At 35.5% G+C, this 17,201-nt stretch overlaps 2 protein-coding genes across 2 annotated transcripts in view; both read left to right on the top strand.

Annotated features, from left to right (window-relative positions):
* Window positions 1-730, top strand: part of LOC144446758 (galactosylceramide sulfotransferase-like) — a 1,089-nt gene extending 359 nt beyond the window's left edge. The window contains exon 1 of the mRNA XM_078136590.1: window positions 1-730. This exon is cut by the window's left edge and continues 359 nt beyond it. Coding sequence (XP_077992716.1) covers window positions 1-730 — 730 coding nt within the window.
* A 2,009-nt stretch (window positions 731-2,739) lies between these two features.
* On the top strand, window positions 2,740-15,628 carry LOC144451180 (dye-decolorizing peroxidase YfeX-like). The gene is made up of 11 exons (XM_078141982.1): window positions 2,740-2,852; window positions 3,270-3,340; window positions 6,408-6,598; window positions 7,153-7,344; window positions 7,685-7,757; window positions 8,037-8,198; window positions 9,072-9,145; window positions 11,956-12,004; window positions 12,337-12,429; window positions 14,174-14,326; window positions 14,559-15,628. Exons 2-11 carry the CDS (start codon window positions 3,298-3,300, stop codon window positions 14,657-14,659), a joined length of 1,131 nt encoding a protein of 376 aa, XP_077998108.1. The 5' UTR covers window positions 2,740-2,852; window positions 3,270-3,297; the 3' UTR covers window positions 14,660-15,628.
* Window positions 15,629-17,201: the final 1,573 nt, after the last annotated feature.

Below are 17,201 nucleotides of genomic sequence, written 5' to 3'. Positions count from 1 at the left end.
CAGCGCAGATTACATTACAATTCTAAGAGAACCTGTAGCTCAGTTCGAATCATTTTTTCATTTCATGCAGTTGAAAACTGCCGTCGTTAGAGCAGGGAAGCCTGCAAATATTAGCGCCCTTGAAGCTTTTCTGCAAAATCCTGATTTCTATGTGCCAAAGTTATTCTTCGATCGGGATAAGGACTCCAGAAATAACCAATTCTACTATTTAGGTCTCCAGCCGAAGTTCTTCGAAAATGAGCGAATCATAAATGAAACTATCCAAATAATCGACAATGATTTTTCGTTAGTTTTAATAACCGACTACTTCGATGAATCGCTACTACTGCTGAAAAAAATGTTTTGCTGGGATATAGAGGACATTCTGTACGTTAAGAAAAATCAGCGAGCTCATCGGAGCGAAGTGCCGGATGATTTAGCTACCAAGATCCGACAGTGGAATCGAGCTGACGTTCTTCTGTACGATTACTTCAATCGCACATTATGGAGGAAAATTAAAGAGTACGGCCCAAATTTTGACAGCGACCTTGCCGAATTTCGCAGACATTTACAAGATACATTTGAGGAGTGTATAGATTCAAATGAATTTGAGATTCAGAAAAGAATGAGAAAGAGACTCGAATACAAAGCAAAAAGTCATTCAACAAAATTTTGCAGTAGTCTGTCACGTACACATTTAGATATGCATAAAATGATATGGAATAGACAATACCCAAGGCAGAAAGTTTGAAACCAAGGTGTATAGTCTGAATAAGGTACATTTTGGTAGGATCATACTATAGTATCAAAATCAAATTACGTAATGAGTCCACTGAAAATCAACATCATTGTAATGTTATAGATTTACTTGAAGATGTCAGATCTGAGATAGTTAGCTTTATAATATTTGAAGTGTAAGAAAGAAAGAAAGGCGCTAACATTAATAATGATATACGTGTCCCTCGTTTTAAAGAAAGTCGACAACATTTCAGATGTGTTCCTTTTCACATAGTAAAGAGTAATGATTTGAACATGAGGAAATAACAGTGTTACATGTATCATGTTGATTTGTCACCATAATGTACCGTAACGTATATGTGTATGTGTATGTGTATGTGTATGTGCATGTGCATGTGTATGTGTATGTGCATGTGTATGTGTATGTGTATGTGTATATGCATGTGCATGTGTATGTGCATGTGCATGTGCATGTGTATGTGTATGTGTATGTGTATGTGCATGTGTATGTGTATGTGCATGTGCATGTGCATGTGCATGTGCATGTGTATGTGTATGTGCATGTGCATGTGTATGTGTATGTGTATGTGTATGTGTATGTGTATGTGTTGGTTGCGAAGAAGAGTGTAGTCCTACCAGGTCTAGATATGGTGCTTTTATGTGTATAAATTCACACACCTCGTCCTCCATCTGAAGGCTGTATTTAAACAGTACACGCCACTTTGCTTCACGACTTGATCAAGTTTAACGGGAAAGTGTCCATTGAAATAAAAATCAGCAAGAAATATAAAACACATAGGCTACATTCAAGACTCAAAACAGACCCGCCCACCCACCACACCCCCATACCCACTCCACTCCCATATACAGAAACATTTGTGATGGATAAAAATGCAATCAATAGAATGATGATGATGATGATGATGATGATGATGATGATGATGATGATGATGATGATGATGATGATGATGATGATGATGATGATGATGATGATGATGATGATGATGATGATGATTATGATGATGATGATGATGATGATTATGATGATGATGATGATGATGATGATGATGATGATGAAGCACTTTCAATTTAGGTAGCACATTCATTTGCTAATAAACTCTTACAAGATATCTTTACATGTAAATTTCGGTTATATTCACTAGTCATCAACCGTTATTACATTGATTAAGGAGTTCGTAGCTATTAGTAGAAACTGTTACTGTTAACAATTTGGAGAGACTTTAAAAATAAAAACAAAAATAGAACAGAAGCCTAATACACAATGTCTAAAAACTAAACAACTGTTGTGATATATAAAGACCTGAAATTAAAGTGCAAATTAGAATGTTCTTCAAGAAATATCTGCAGCAACTTTTTATGCGTCTATTTTTCTTCCTCACATTTTCATTATAAACTAATTATGGACGCCAAATATTGCTTTATAAGTTTATAAGTTTCTACAACATTCTACAAACTGTTATACAGCTGTATTCTGTTTTTTCGTAAAATTATGTAATTGTCATTTTGAACTGTGGCCTAAAGACGAATAAACATCTTTATCATCATTATTTATTATAAAACTATTTCGCACATTACATGTAACTACAGCATAGCTACAAATTGTTGTGTGTAGGATAGGATCGGAAAGGACTTGAGATTAACAATAATATGAACAGAGAAAGCACGAGAGACATCATGCATCCGCATCCAAGTGAAAAATCACTGGTAGTCGTAGGTGGCGTACTAGCTACTGCGATACATGGCATTCATACGACTTCTCTGTGGTCTGATATACGACACACGAGCCAGTGCGAGGATCCAGGAGTCACGACTTTAAACAGGGAGAGCATCATTCTCATATCAAGTCTGCTCAAAAGTTTTACGTCTGAAACTTGGCAGGTATACTCAAAAATCACAAATTTTCCATAGTTTATCATACTATTCATATTACTCAGAGACTTAGTATAGCGAGACGCATTTTGATTAACCAACGTGCTATCTGGTAGTAAATAACGTCATCCCCTCCGCGAATAATACTCGAGTCCTGTTGGCTCCTGAGTCCTGCTGGTAGTACAAGCGAGAAGTGACTTGGTGTAAGGTCGAATCTTTTGTGAGTTGCTGTCTGTTTTGTTCAGGTGAGAACCAAGCTAATATTTTGTTAAACGTAGTCAAACTAAACGAACTAACTTTGTTTGACAATAAATATTACTGACTCATGAAGACTCGCAATATAACAGAGAATTTCTGCCGAGTCACTCCCACCCACACCGTACCAATATATCTCTGTAAAAATTAAACGGGCCGTTCCAGCATGAACAGTCCTACGAGTACGAGTTCGTTTATCAAGTACTGTATTACGTGTAAGATATATAACTATAGATATATTAATGATTTGCATTAACGTATACTCCATGACGTAAGGTGTGAATTTTTGTTGACTGTTACAAACATGCACCCGGAAGCACATGTCAATGACAACACATGGTATGTAAATAATATGATTTAATAGTATTTCCATTCAATTCATATTTTGTCTTCATTCGTCCACTCAGGTAGCTAGTCAGAACAGATAACGTACAAATGGCTTCATTCAGACAAATTTTCAGCGTCACACGTGGTGCAGGTAAGTTTTGCAGAGGTTATTTATGTAAGGTCACATAAAGTTCAGACAGAAAAGAAAGCCCTGACCTGAATCATTTGGATGTTTATAGACGCTTGGAGTAATTATATATAGTCCACTGACTCAGTACAATTACTCCAAGATAGACGTGACACCTGTACCAGGGCCAGGGATGGCAAGGTCACGCTCTACTTCTTGGACTAAAGATTTTACTATGCGTTCATTTTTTTTAAATAATGGAAATGCTGTGGCAGCTTCAATACTTCGTGAGATGAATGTCACCCATCGGCCATCCATATCAAAATTGACATTGTGGCAAAATTTTTAACCCAATGTAGCTTTTTAATAGGCACGAGTCCCAGGCATGACTCCTAGTTCCAGTACAACCATTAACCATCCAGATTCGATACTAGGATATTTTCACAATTACACACTTTTAAAACAAAATTTGTTGTTTTCCGATAAATTTTTATAATGTATATTTTGAACTGAGATATAGATTATCGTCATCGAAAAATAATTTTTATCTAAATTTTTGTTGAGTGCTAGCATTCACATGAAATCGCTCTGAATAGAATCTCCATTTTTCATGGGGGGGGGGGGGGAGTTAATCTGTATTTAAGGTGTATGTTACTATGTGTATGTGTAACATACATAGAGATCAATGTCTACTATAAACTGACCAACCCAATCTTTGCCAGGTCACGTCAAGATATGTACTAACACTGTCATACCATTGCTGACTAGCAAATACTGATAAATGACTTATGTAATTAAATAGTTCAGACTTGTAGGACACACCCTGTCTGTACTTGGACTAGAATGTTCTTGTCATGGTACCTGACGGTAAATAAATTCCGCCATATTTGATCATAACTAAAAATGTAGCTTCATACTTCACACAGATACTGTATAACTCATGACTCCAAATTTATAAACGTGCCACACATATCTAATGTGACTGTTAGTTAGTAAAAAGGTCAGATGGCATGGGTCAGAAACTGCATTCACCCTTTGAACAAATATGGAGACATTGTTTGTCATGAAAATGTTTGTAAACATCAGTTTGAGGAAGAATTTTGAAACAAATGTAGGTAAAAGGGAGTTATTTCTATGATTCACTTGTTAAAAATGATATTGTAATCTGCAAAAAAGTCATGAATAAATTCATTAGTTTTTTGTTGGCAATATGCAGTACGGACAAGGTCAAAGGTTAACTCATGATACAGTACAGTAGTCTTGAAAGGACCATCATGCATCACAGGTATATTTGACAGACTTGCATACCTTGTGTATCTATTAAAGTGGCCATGTGGATGGTGATTGGGTATTTCATATTTTGGATTTTTAATTTATAAAACAATTTTATCATAACTTCCTACTTGAAAAATCAATGTGAAATGGCATAATATACTAAGTCCTAGTTTGTAACTCTTATCAATAAATTACTACTAGTAAATTAATAAATATGTCAAATCTTTGTTCTTGTACATGCAATAACAAACTGTTACCTATTTCTTTGGTGTTTTGCAATGTATTGAGTTACAAACACAGACTTTGTCAATGTTGTGTCACAATGATTTTTCAAATTGGAAGACATGATAAAATTGTTTTATGAATTAAAAATCCAGCATAAATACCTAATCCTCATCCATATAACCACTTTAAGAATCTTCCAGTTTTTAAATATCACATAGAAGCTGAGATGTTGGCTACTGTGGTTCTAAGCTTGATTATGGGAATACATGTACTGTTAATGCAGTAGACTACATGAAATACTTTCATTAATTGGTGATAGGTAAAATGTATACAACCCAGTCATTTAAACAGGGATCATTGCCAGCATTTAGAGTATCAAGCATGTGTTTATTCTCATACATCAAGTTGTAGAGTTTTATGGTTGATATTACTGTATCACATGAACAGTCAACAAAACTCACAATATTTTTTTGTTTTGATATTCAAATTATCATAATTATAAATCATCTCTGTTATTTAAAATGTTATACATGATTGTATATTGACACACAAATTAGTGTTATGTGACTTGGGTAGGTTTATCTTATTTATGTGTTAAAAATAATTGACAGTTACAGTAGAGTGTGAACAAACCAGTGAAAGGGGAATAGGACAATACCCACAGTAGTGATTTTCGCATATTATGAAGAATAGATCCTCTGAATTGTTACCCACAGTAGGGATTTTAGCATAGTATGGAGAATAGATCCTCTGAATTGTTACCCACTGTAGTGATTTTAGCATATTATGAAGAACAGATCCTCTGAATTGTTACCCACCTTAGTGATTTTAGCATATTATGGAGAACAAACCCTCTTATTATGGTAATAACCATTGTTTAACAAACTTACATAACTCAATGAACAAAAGATCACAATACTGTCTTCATGAAGGTCTATCTTAAAACTAAATTTGAAAAAATGGATAAAATGGATTCACATGTACATGAATAATGTAAATTAATATTTATAGTATCATGATATTTTGAAGAATGGAAATCAGTAAATACCAAATAATCATGACTTTATAACTCAACGTTTACGGTACATGTACAAGTAAATTACTCATCAATAGATATCAAGTCAGGTAGACTGACAGCAAAGATGCACTGTTAAAGGAGACATCACTTATTTTCCCATTTTAAGATCCTGTAGATTCAGTGAGTTTATTTGACAAATGTTATTTTTCTATAAATGATGCGGATAGTTTTGGATAAATGTAGAACTCCATGATTAGGTTTTTATTGCATTGTAGAAGGTAGGTAGGATACATCAATGAAAATTAATAAAATTACTCTTGGAAATTAAATTACTGAGAAATCTAGCAAAAGTTACACTAAGAAAAAATATGAGAAGGGCAGTGTAAATGAAAGCAATAAATCAGTACAAAAAAAGGTGTACTTATCAAAGATAAGCACAATCTACATGTTTTAAGTGTCCATTAATTCTCTTTCATATATAATGTTAACAATGCCTTGTTATACCTATCATTTTGCTATCCCATTATTTCATACTTGACCCAAATTTTCTATATCTGTTGTGCCTGTACAAAGGTCGTAGGTTGTTCAGCACCCAGGCAGGAAGGACAAGCTCATCTCGTAAACTTGCCGTAGGTGCTGTTTCAGCTGTTGCTGCAGCTAGTGCTGTCTATACAGCTCACAAAGTGTACTACCAAGACATTTCATTGAATAACATCCAGCCATTTGGTGCCGTCTTAGCTGCAACAAGTGCACCACAACCATCTGTAAGTACAACTATTTCATAGCAGGTACTATTTCAAAGAGATCTCATACTTGGAGATCAAAGTTGTTGTTTTTTTTAAACCATACTAGCCTTGAACTTGGAAGTAGAACCAATGTATTTCTGTGTTTACTGTAATACAGGACAACTTGAATGTAACAGTTAACTGTTGTGATATGTCATTGTCAAGTTTTGATCAAAGTGTATTACACCTCAAAAGTTCTTACTCAAGCTGTCATTGGTCAGAATCGAATCACATGACCATCATTAACTAGACTATTGCCCACAATGTGATATGCAACAAATATGTCATTGTCAAGTTTTGATCAAAGTGTATTACACCTCAAAAGTTCTTACTCAAGCTGTCATTGGTCAGAATCGAATCACATGACCATCATTAACTAGACTATTGCCCACAATGTGATATGCAACAAATATGTCATTGTCAAGTTTTGATCAAAGTGTATCAAGTACAAGGTTATAGGGCTTGACTTTGTACTGTATCTTAAATGTCATTTTTCCACCTCTTTCATTAATACGCAATCATTGTATTACCAGGTGGTATCAGGAACTAAGGAACATGCTTTGTACTTGTGGATTCACTTGTCACCTGGTGCTGATGTCAAACAGTGTGGTAAAGTTGTGGCCAACCTTCCAGCTCATGTAGATGCAGTTTGCCCACCTGATTTACGAGATGAAGAAGATGAAATCTGGGCTGGTGTTGCATTTGGCCCTAACTTCATTGCAAAGGTAATCTAAACAATATTTGTGGAAACTAGAGTTTGATTTACAGTTACCATTTTCTCTCACTACTGAACTCAGAATAAGATAACATAATAATAAGTTAGCAGGATGACATGCTACCAGGTAAATGTCCAAACTTGTACCTTAGAGATTATCATTGGACGTACTTGGCAAATTGATGGTCTATTGGTCTATGTAGACATGTCATGTAATTAGTTGACCAAATTTTGATTTATAAATCCCTTTGTCCATGTAATCAGTGAACCAATACTGGTTATTAAACCAATGTATATTAAGTCTGTGTATTATGTTGAGATAAAATATGTCTTCTTTCTGTTTGTTACAGACTCTTGGAAAAGCTCCCAAAAACTTTTACTATCCGGACCGTAAAGGTGCCCTAGGAGCAATGCCAAGTACTGGTAAGTCAATGGACATTAGCCCCCCCAGCCCCCCCCTCAAGGTTAATAAAATGAACATTCACTCTCCAAATTGTTATTATTCTGAATTACTATATTTTGAGATGGTAAACAACTTAATAGACAAACTCTTTGTCATTATGGGGGGGGGAGACATCTTCTTTGTCATTACAGGTGGTGACATCTTCTTTGTCATTACAGGTGGTGACATCTTCTTTGTCATTACAGATGATGACATCTTCTTTGTCATTACAGATGATGACATCTTCTTTGTCATTACAGGTGGTGACATCTTCATCCATGCAAAGAGTAATAAGTACAGTAAGCTGTATGAATTGAGTCAGAGAATCATCCGTCAACTACCAGCAGGTTCTGTAGAGAAGGCAGATGACATCTATGGATGGGTCTATCAAAATGGACGTGATCTGTCAGGTTTCATTGATGGTGAGATAAACTAAGTTCTGCAAGGCTTCTGAAATATCATTTTTTATATTTCCAAATAATATCTAGATTCAGAAGCAGATATAAGCTTTCCTTAAAATTCATATAAAATGCACAACATGCTTTTATTGTCTGTAGATCAGTGAATTAGGGAAGGAAGGTGTGCTCACAAACTATGTCAGTGAAGTATATGTGTACATAAAATGCTATGATCAGGACAGGTAGTAGACATATACATTGTATATTTGTACCTTTAAATAGATGGATAGAATTGTATCCCAACAGAGAAGTAACAATATAAGTACTATCATTTTCAAACAGATTATAAATCCTAACTTATCACATTGTCTGCTCCCCTCTCGAACATCTTAAACTGAAAGATTCATCATGTGGGGTCCTCCACACTGCTGTCATATAAGCATGATCAATGATGAACCATATGGTCCACATAAAACTATTCATACCAGATACTAAGCAGCCATGTATATTCATACAAGATACTAAATGTATAGTCATGGTACCAGATACCAAGTAGATACCAAGTAGCCATGTTTAGTCCTATCAGATACCATAGCAGCCATGTATAGGCATACCAGATACCACCAAGCAGCCATGTATAGTAGTACTAGATACCAAGCAGCCATGTATAGTAGTACTAGATACCAAGCAGCCATGTATAATTGTACAAAAATGGCTTTCTATTGACTCTGCATTAATCTAAGACTTATGTATCAATACAACTTGTACATAGAAAAACAAAGTGTAGTAAGGCATAATATAAGTACAAGATGAGGGAGAACATGGAAATACATATTCTGCCATGAGGTTGTTATTCCAGTATTAGTAAGTGATTTTACTGGATTTTCTCCTTATTAGGTACTGAGAATCCTGCTGATGATGATAGTAGATTTGATGTGGCTGTAGACAAAGCCAACGGCAGCAGTTATTTGGTAAGTTGTAAATTAGATTTGATGTGGCTGTAGACAAAGCCAACGGCAGCAGTTATTTGGTAAGTTGTAAAGTAGATTTGATGTGGCTGTAGACAAAGCCAACGGCAGCAGTTATTTGGTAAGTTGTAAAGTAGATTTGATGTGGCTGTAGACAAAGCCAACGGCAGCAGTTATTTGGTAAGTTGTAAAGTAGATTTGGTGTGGCTGTAGACAAAGCCAACGGCAGCAGTTATTTGGTAAGTTGTAAAGTAGATTTGATGTGACTGTAGACAAAGGCAACGGCAGCAGTTATTTGGTAAGTTGTAAAGTAGATTTGATGTGGCTGTAGACAAAGCCAACGGCAGCAGTTATTTGGTAAGTTGTAAAGTAGATTTGATGTGACTGTAGACAAAGGCAACGGCAGCAGTTATTTGGTAAGTTGTAAAGTAGATTTGATGTGGCTGTAGACAAAGCCAACGGCAGCAGTTATTTGGTAAGTTGTAAAGTAGATTTGATGTGGCTGTAGACAAAGCCAACGGCAGCAGTTATTTGGTAAGTTGTAAAGTAGATTTGATGTGACTGTAGACAAAGGCAACGGCAGCAGTTATTTGGTAAGTTGTAAAGTAGATTTGATGTGGCTGTAGACAAAGCCAACGGCAGCAGTTATTTGGTAAGTTGTAAAGTAGATTTGATGTGGCTGTAGACAAAGCCAACGGCAGCAGTTATTTGGTAAGTTGTAAAGTAGATTTGATGTGGCTGTAGACAAAGGCAACGGCAGCAGTTATTTGGTAAGTTGTAAAGTAGATTTGATGTGGCTGTAGACAAAGCCAACGGCAGCAGTTATTTGGTAAGTTGTAAAGTAGATTTGATGTGGCTGTAGACAAAGGCAATGGCAGCAGTTATTTGGTAAGTTGTAAAGTAGATTTGATGTGGCTGTAGACAAAGCCAACGGCAGCAGTTATTTGGTAAGTTGTAAAGTAGATTTGATGTGGCTGTAGACAAAGCCAATGGCAGCAGTTATTTGGTAAGTTGTAAAGTAGATTTGATGTGGCTGTAGACAAAGCCAACGGCAGCAGTTATTTGGTAAGTTGTAAAGTAGATTTGATGTGACTGTAGACAAAGCCAACGGCAGCAGTTATTTGGTAAGTTGTAAAGTAGATTTGATGTGGCTGTAGACAAAGCCAAGGGCAGCAGTTATTTGGTAAGTTGTAAAGTAGATTTGATGTGGCTGTAGACAAAGCCAACGGCAGCAGTTATTTGGTAAGTTGTAAAGTAGATTTGATGTGGCTGTAGACAAAGCCAACGGCAGCAGTTATTTGGTAAGTTGTAAAGTAGCTTTGATGTGGCTGTAGACAAAGCCAATGGCAGCAGTTATTTGGTAAGTTGTAAAGTAGATTTGATGTGGCTGTAGACAAAGCCAATGGCAGCAGTTATTTGGTAAGTTGTAAAGTAGATTTGATGTGGCTGTAGACAAAGCCAACGGCAGCAGTTATTTGGTAAGTTGTAAAGTAGATTTGATGTGGCTGTAGACAAAGCCAACGGCAGCAGTTATTTGGTAAGTTGTAAAGTAGATTTGATGTGGCTGTAGACAAAGCCAATGGCAGCAGTTATTTGGTAAGTTGTAAAGTAGATTTGATGTGGCTGTAGACAAAGCCAATGGCAGCAGTTATTTGGTAAGTTGTAAAGTAGATTTGATGTGGCTGTAGACAAAGCCAACGGCAGCAGTTATTTGGTAAGTTGTAAAGTAGATTTGATGTGGCTGTAGACAAAGCCAACGGCAGCAGTTATTTGGTAAGTTGTAAATTAGATTTGATGTGGCTGTAGACAAAGCCAACGGCAGCAGTTATTTGGTAAGTTGTAAAGTAGATTTGATGTGGCTGTAGACAAAGCCAACGGCAGCAGTTATTTGGTAAGTTGTAAAGTAGATTTGATGTGGCTGTAGACAAAGCCAACGGCAGCAGTTATTTGGTAAGTTGTAAAGTAGATTTGATGTGGCTGTAGACAAAGGCAATGGCAGCAGTTATTTGGTAAGTTGTAAATTAGATTTGATGTGACTGTAGACAAAGCCAACGGCAGCAGTTATTTGGTAAGTTGTAAAGTAGATTTGGTGTGGCTGTAGACAAAGCCAACGGCAGCAGTTATTTGGTAAGTTGTAAAGTAGATTTGATGTGGCTGTAGACAAAGGCAATGGCAGCAGTTATTTGGTAAGTTGTAAATTAGATTTGATGTGACTGTAGACAAAGCCAACGGCAGCAGTTATTTGGTAAGTTGTAAAGTAGATTTGATGTGGTTGTAGACAAAGCCAACGGCAGCAGTTATTTGGTAAGTTGTAAAGTAGCTTTGATGTGACTGTAGACAAAGCCAACGGCAGCAGTTATTTGGTAAGTTGTAAAGTAGATTTGGTGGTGTGGCTGTAGACAGCCAACGGCAGCAGTTATTTGGTAAGTTGTAAAGTAGATTTGATGTGACTGTAGACAAAGGCAACGGCAGCAGTTATTTGGTAAGTTGTAAAGTAGATTTGATGTGGCTGTAGACAAAGCCAAAGGCAGCAGTTATTTGGTAAGTTGTAAAACATTCATTTTAGTGGTAGGCTTTTCACCATACCAGCAAAAATAGACATTTTTAATTTTGTAATATTTCATTCTCTGGTCCATTGAGGCTTAACTTCAACACATTGCATACAATGTAGGAATAATTCTACACACCATTCAACACTTTACTAACATTGTTAAATCATCACAATCAGTACTGAATATATTGTATACTTTGTGCTTTTTAAGAATGCCAGACCAACTGAAAGGTTCATAATTTTGTAAATTTGTTTCCTCCAGATCACCCAAAAATGGGTCCATAGACACGATATCATCCAGAAGGAGAAAGGTAGGAGTTTATTGTGTATTCTTCAGTGTGATTTTTTTATCTTAAGAATGAATAACAACAGACATACAGCAGCAGTGATGTCATACCGCTTCACACGGAGACTTTTGAAGATTACAATTTAACAAAATGTAAGACTGTGTCATGATTTGAAATACATTAGTCTCCATTCTGTAAAATAAGTGTTTTGACCTGTGACCTTAGAATTAGAAGACGTATATTTGTTCTTAAGCGTGAATAACAAAATAATGTTTTTAATCTAAATGATTTACTATACTTGCAAGGTATTTTTATTGTATAGTAAATACAATCTTCTTATCATTGGTTGTTACCAGATAAGGTGAAGGAAGGCTGGGTAGGAAGAAACCTTCCAGACAGTACAGAGTTATCCAGGAAACCAGCTACATCTCATGTTGCACGTATGACTGGTAAGTTTGACCTTTGACCTTTCAAGACTGGTGGGGAGGGTACTGATACCAGATATGGGTGAAGGAAGGCTGGGTAGGAAGAAATCTTTCAGACAATACTGAAGGAGAGGGTATACCATGTATCACAATTTCTCAGTTTTGTGTTGATCAATATGGATTATAATAATGTACACACACAAAAAAATTCATGCATCAGTTATATTTATATCATTAGGATAGAGTGTGATAGTTCAATGATATATCACATGGTGGTACTTTATGATGAAGGTCATTGTAAAGTATGCAGGTATTACAAATCTAATTAATTATGCTAAACATATGCAAAAGCAGTAGTGAAGAAAAATGGACAGGCTGTACTATGGACGTACATTTGTGTCCAAGCTAGGGAGTTAACGTTAGGGATAGGAATGGAGTTACAGCCCCTAACATACACTGAAGTAGAAATATATTATTTGGAACTGATAAATGTGTATTTGGTATGTACCAGTATGTGTTTTGATTATATTATAGACCTCTGTAGTAGACCAACTACTTTTGCAACAGTCCCAAGAGAACTACGTGAATAAATTACGTGCTTGTCAATCATTCAACTCTCATTACAATGCAGTCTCATTATTGCCCCCAACACACATTAGCACTGGCGGTGTCTCAAAGGGGGCAAACGACTTTGGCGGTACGTCAAAATAACGATGAATAAACAATGCAAGGTCAGATTGTGAATGAATTTTTAGACACATGAATGCAGAAAAACGGGAAGAACAAAAATTTCATTCGTCGCATACCAGGATTTACGTTCTTCTTTTATTAGCTCACACATACACAATCATCTATTCAAAGTTTAGGTATGGGGGGGGGGGGGGGGGGGGGGGGGGGCGGTTTCCCGTAACTTTGCCCAAAGTCGACATTGTAAAAAAGAAAGGCCTGGGCGCTTGCCCGTGTGAGGGCGCAAACCCGAGGAATTACGGTATTTGTATTTGGTGTGTACTGGTATGTACCAGTATGTGTTTTGATTATATTATATATTTGGAACTGATAAATGTGTATTTGGTGTGTATTTGGTATGTACCAGTATGTGTTTTGATTATACAATGTATTATATATTTGGAACTGATAAATGTGTATTTGGTGTGTATTTGGTATGTACCAGTATGTGTTTTGATTATACAATGTATTATATATTTGGAACTGATAAATGTGTATTTGGTGTGTATTTGGTATGTACCAGTATGTGTTTTGATTATATTATATATTTGGAACTGATAAATGTGTATTTGGTGTGTACCAGTATGTGTTTTGATTATATTATATATTTGGAACTGATAAATGTGTATTTGGTATGTACCAGTATGAGTTTTGATTATATTATATATTTGGAACTGATAAATGTGTATTTGGTGTGTACCAGTATGTGTTTTGATTATATTATATATTTGGAACTGATAAATGTGTATTTGGTGTGTACCAGTATGTGTTTTGATTATATTATATATTTGGAACTGATAAATGTGTATTTGGTATGTACCAGTATGGGTGTTGATTATATTATATATTTGGAACTGATAAATGTGTATTTGGTGTGTATTTGGTATGTACCAGTATGTGTTTTGATTATATTATATATTTGGAACTGATAAATGTGTATTTGGTATGTACCAGTATGTGTTTTGATTATATTATATATTTGGAACTGATATATATGTATTTGGTATGTACCGGTATATACTGTATGTGTTTTGATTTTCAGGTGGTACAAACTTTCAACAAAAGAAAGTGACTGAGATTGTACGCCAGTCTCAGCCATTTGGCACAGTAACAGGAGAATCAGGGCTGTTCTTCATTGCCTATGCTGCCAGCCCAGATAACTTTGAATACATGCTGGATAGAATGGTTGGTGCAGGTAAGTGCGTGATTACTTAACAACAGTGCACTGACTTTAGATCTGCCTGCAGAGATATTCTGTAAATATTTTATTTTCAGATCACGTACACTAATGGTGATTACTCCCCAAAAATGTCACCTATCAGATTCTACCTGATCTCCTGTACATACATTTTGTCATACAGCCATTGTCTGTGATACATTTAAAGAATACACTAACATTAATATTTGACTTGCATTCACACTCACAGATAAAGATGGTCTGTCTGATGATGTGATGCGACTTAGTGAGTGCACCCAAGGTACATACTGGTACGTACCATCAAGTCAGGAGTTGGCCAGACTCAAGTGAATATTGAATAAAAATGAAGATAAAGAAGAACAAAGATAACAGTAGTTGACATGGATATTAGATATTCACAAAATATTTTGTATACGATATGTATATCAGTTTTAGTTTTAAGGCAGTTTTCAGTAGTAGTTATTTTCTTGTTCTTTTTATACACTTTGTGATTGGGCAGAGGGGGTGTTCCTTCAGAGAGCATGTTGACATTACTTGGAAATCTGTTGACTATAGAACTAAGCTGAAGAAACTCCATCCATACAGTGCCTTCAAAGTTTACAAAAAATGTAAGAACATGTTGGCTTTAGATTTTGTGAGAACTGTGAAGGTTATTTCACATTACTTCATTTTGCCTCAAAATGTACTGTAGAATTCATTTGAAAGGGTTTTAAAATCAATGTGTGCTATCATTGTGTAGATACCGACCTATTTTACACTCTATATGTAATCCAAAAACTACATTAATGTACATTATTACATATGTACCAGAGATTACTTGTACTGGAGTGTGTGCATACTAGTGGTATTTGCACTGCAGTGAAATACCGAAAACATTATTGTATACCTGCATACAAGTGATATTCAAATGTGACATGATCATTCATCAATGTGTCAATTTTTAGGGAAAATTGCTGTTTTCAATTAACATTGTGTAATAATAACAACCCAATGCTGCGTGAGTTCCAATGAAAGTACATATGCAGTAAACACTGCAAGCACTTTTGCAAATCCCCAAGTATGGCACACTTGCACTCGCATGTCATGGGGTTCTGTCATACTCACAGTATCAACTGTGTAATATACAGTATCACCTATCAATGTATATTGGCAAAACATTAAACAGGATTAAATAACCTTTGAATGTCTATACCTCATGTATACATGTTGTGATGTTAGTAATCAAATTTAGCTGAAATAATGCTTTTTGATACATTATGTATTTTCACAGAAAGGAAGTTTGTAATATTGTTACTGAAATCAAATCTTTTGAAATGATTACAGATGAAATCATGAGAAGTAAATTAGATTAATCAAATATTCCTTGCGTACTTTGTCAATGATAGTCATTCCGTGCTATATTGTACAATTTCTCTCTCTCTCTCTCTCTCTCTCTCTCTCTCTCTCTCTCTCTCTCTCTCTCTCTCTCTCTCTCTCTCTCTCTCTCTCTCTCTCTCTCTCTCTATCTCTCTCTATCTCTCTGTGTGCATGTTTTGTGTTTATTGGCCTTCTATTACTCTCTCTGCATGTTTTGTGTTTATTGGCCTTCTATTATGTACAAGTGACATTACACTTAACTTTGAGCATGGAGTAATTATAAAGCTTTGAGTGAACAAATATACACTGCTGTTATAGCACAGTACTAGTATCTGACTAGATAGTATAATCTGACGTTGGATGGTTGCTGCTTACATCGCTGTCCACAAGAAAAGTTCACCATTAAAGCAAAACGATGTCGTCAACTGTCATTTGAAAGGTAAAGCCAACACTATAAAACGCGACTCTCCGTTGTGTATATTTCTGGTTGAGATTTCAGTGACTTGGAGCACAGGATTACAATCCCGTCGTTGTATAGCGCCACCGACGTCATCATTGGGAGAGTACTCGTTTTAGTGGTCTGAGGTAATGGTGAAAACAGTTTTGGCTTGCTATTTATGCACAAAGAACATGCAGAGTATCACCATAGCAAATACAATTATCTCAAATACAATAACAGAACATGAAACAATTTCAAAGGGTAATTACTGTTGATTAAAAACAAAGGTATGGTATTTATTAAGTTTCATTAGTTTACAAGTCAAACTTCATTGATACTAGTACGTATAATTGATAACTAGTTTCATAATCGTTCTTTAAGCCGAAATCACGACGGTATCAAACTGTCTAGCGTTATTGTTTTCTATTCCGTAAATTCCATAAAGAAATACGAATGAAGTTGAGAGTCTTTCAGACCAAAACATATCGAGGAAACCATTTCCTTGACGTAAGCATCCATGGGAGATCACATTTTCAGTGTACATCAATTGAAGTACTATCCTTGCCCTCCTCCAGCATATCAACCCTATAAAACTCACAACCCATTTCCACTCATTGATGACATTCATTTTGGCCACTTCAGATATTTGTGTCATGTAGATATCGAATAAAATATGAAATAAACAAAGAGTTTGTTAATCGACAAAATCGTATTTATTGTGTACAACTTAATCAATAATTAAAGCTGGAAAAAAACACTAACATTTGAATATTCACATTTTCATAACACTCATTTAATTTCGAGATTGCAAAATTCGCATGTAGAGAACCAAAGGCAACGTGTACAATACATTGTATGATGTATATTATGACGTCATACTGTCGGTTCAAAATATCATTAAAAACATGTATGAAATGTTTACATTGCACATATGGAAAGAATTTCTATTTCGAATAAAAAAGAAACTGTTGAATGCAGTGTTTATGTTGTGTAAAGATAAGTATTTAAATCTGCAAATTGTGAAAAGATATGAATCAAACGAAGTTGTAAATTCTTATAGAAGACCAAAACTTTGAT

The sequence above is a fragment of the Glandiceps talaboti genome, chromosome 2 (genome assembly GCF_964340395.1).
Source record: "Glandiceps talaboti chromosome 2, keGlaTala1.1, whole genome shotgun sequence".
Taxonomy (NCBI): Eukaryota; Metazoa; Hemichordata; class Enteropneusta; family Spengelidae; genus Glandiceps; species Glandiceps talaboti.
The sequence above is the reverse complement of the archived record's forward strand: the minus strand, read 5'-3'. Positions and strand labels throughout refer to the sequence as shown.

Coding starts and splice junctions, on each gene's coding strand:
- LOC144451180 (XM_078141982.1), top strand. CDS start 3,298: ATGGCTTCATTCAGACAAATTTTCAGCGTCACACGTGGTGCAG. Junction 6,599..7,152: donor CAAGTGCACCACAACCATCT/GTAAGTACAACT, acceptor TTGTATTACCAG/GTGGTATCAGGAACTAAGGA. Junction 7,758..8,036: donor AGGAGCAATGCCAAGTACTG/GTAAGTCAATGG, acceptor TTGTCATTACAG/GTGGTGACATCTTCATCCAT.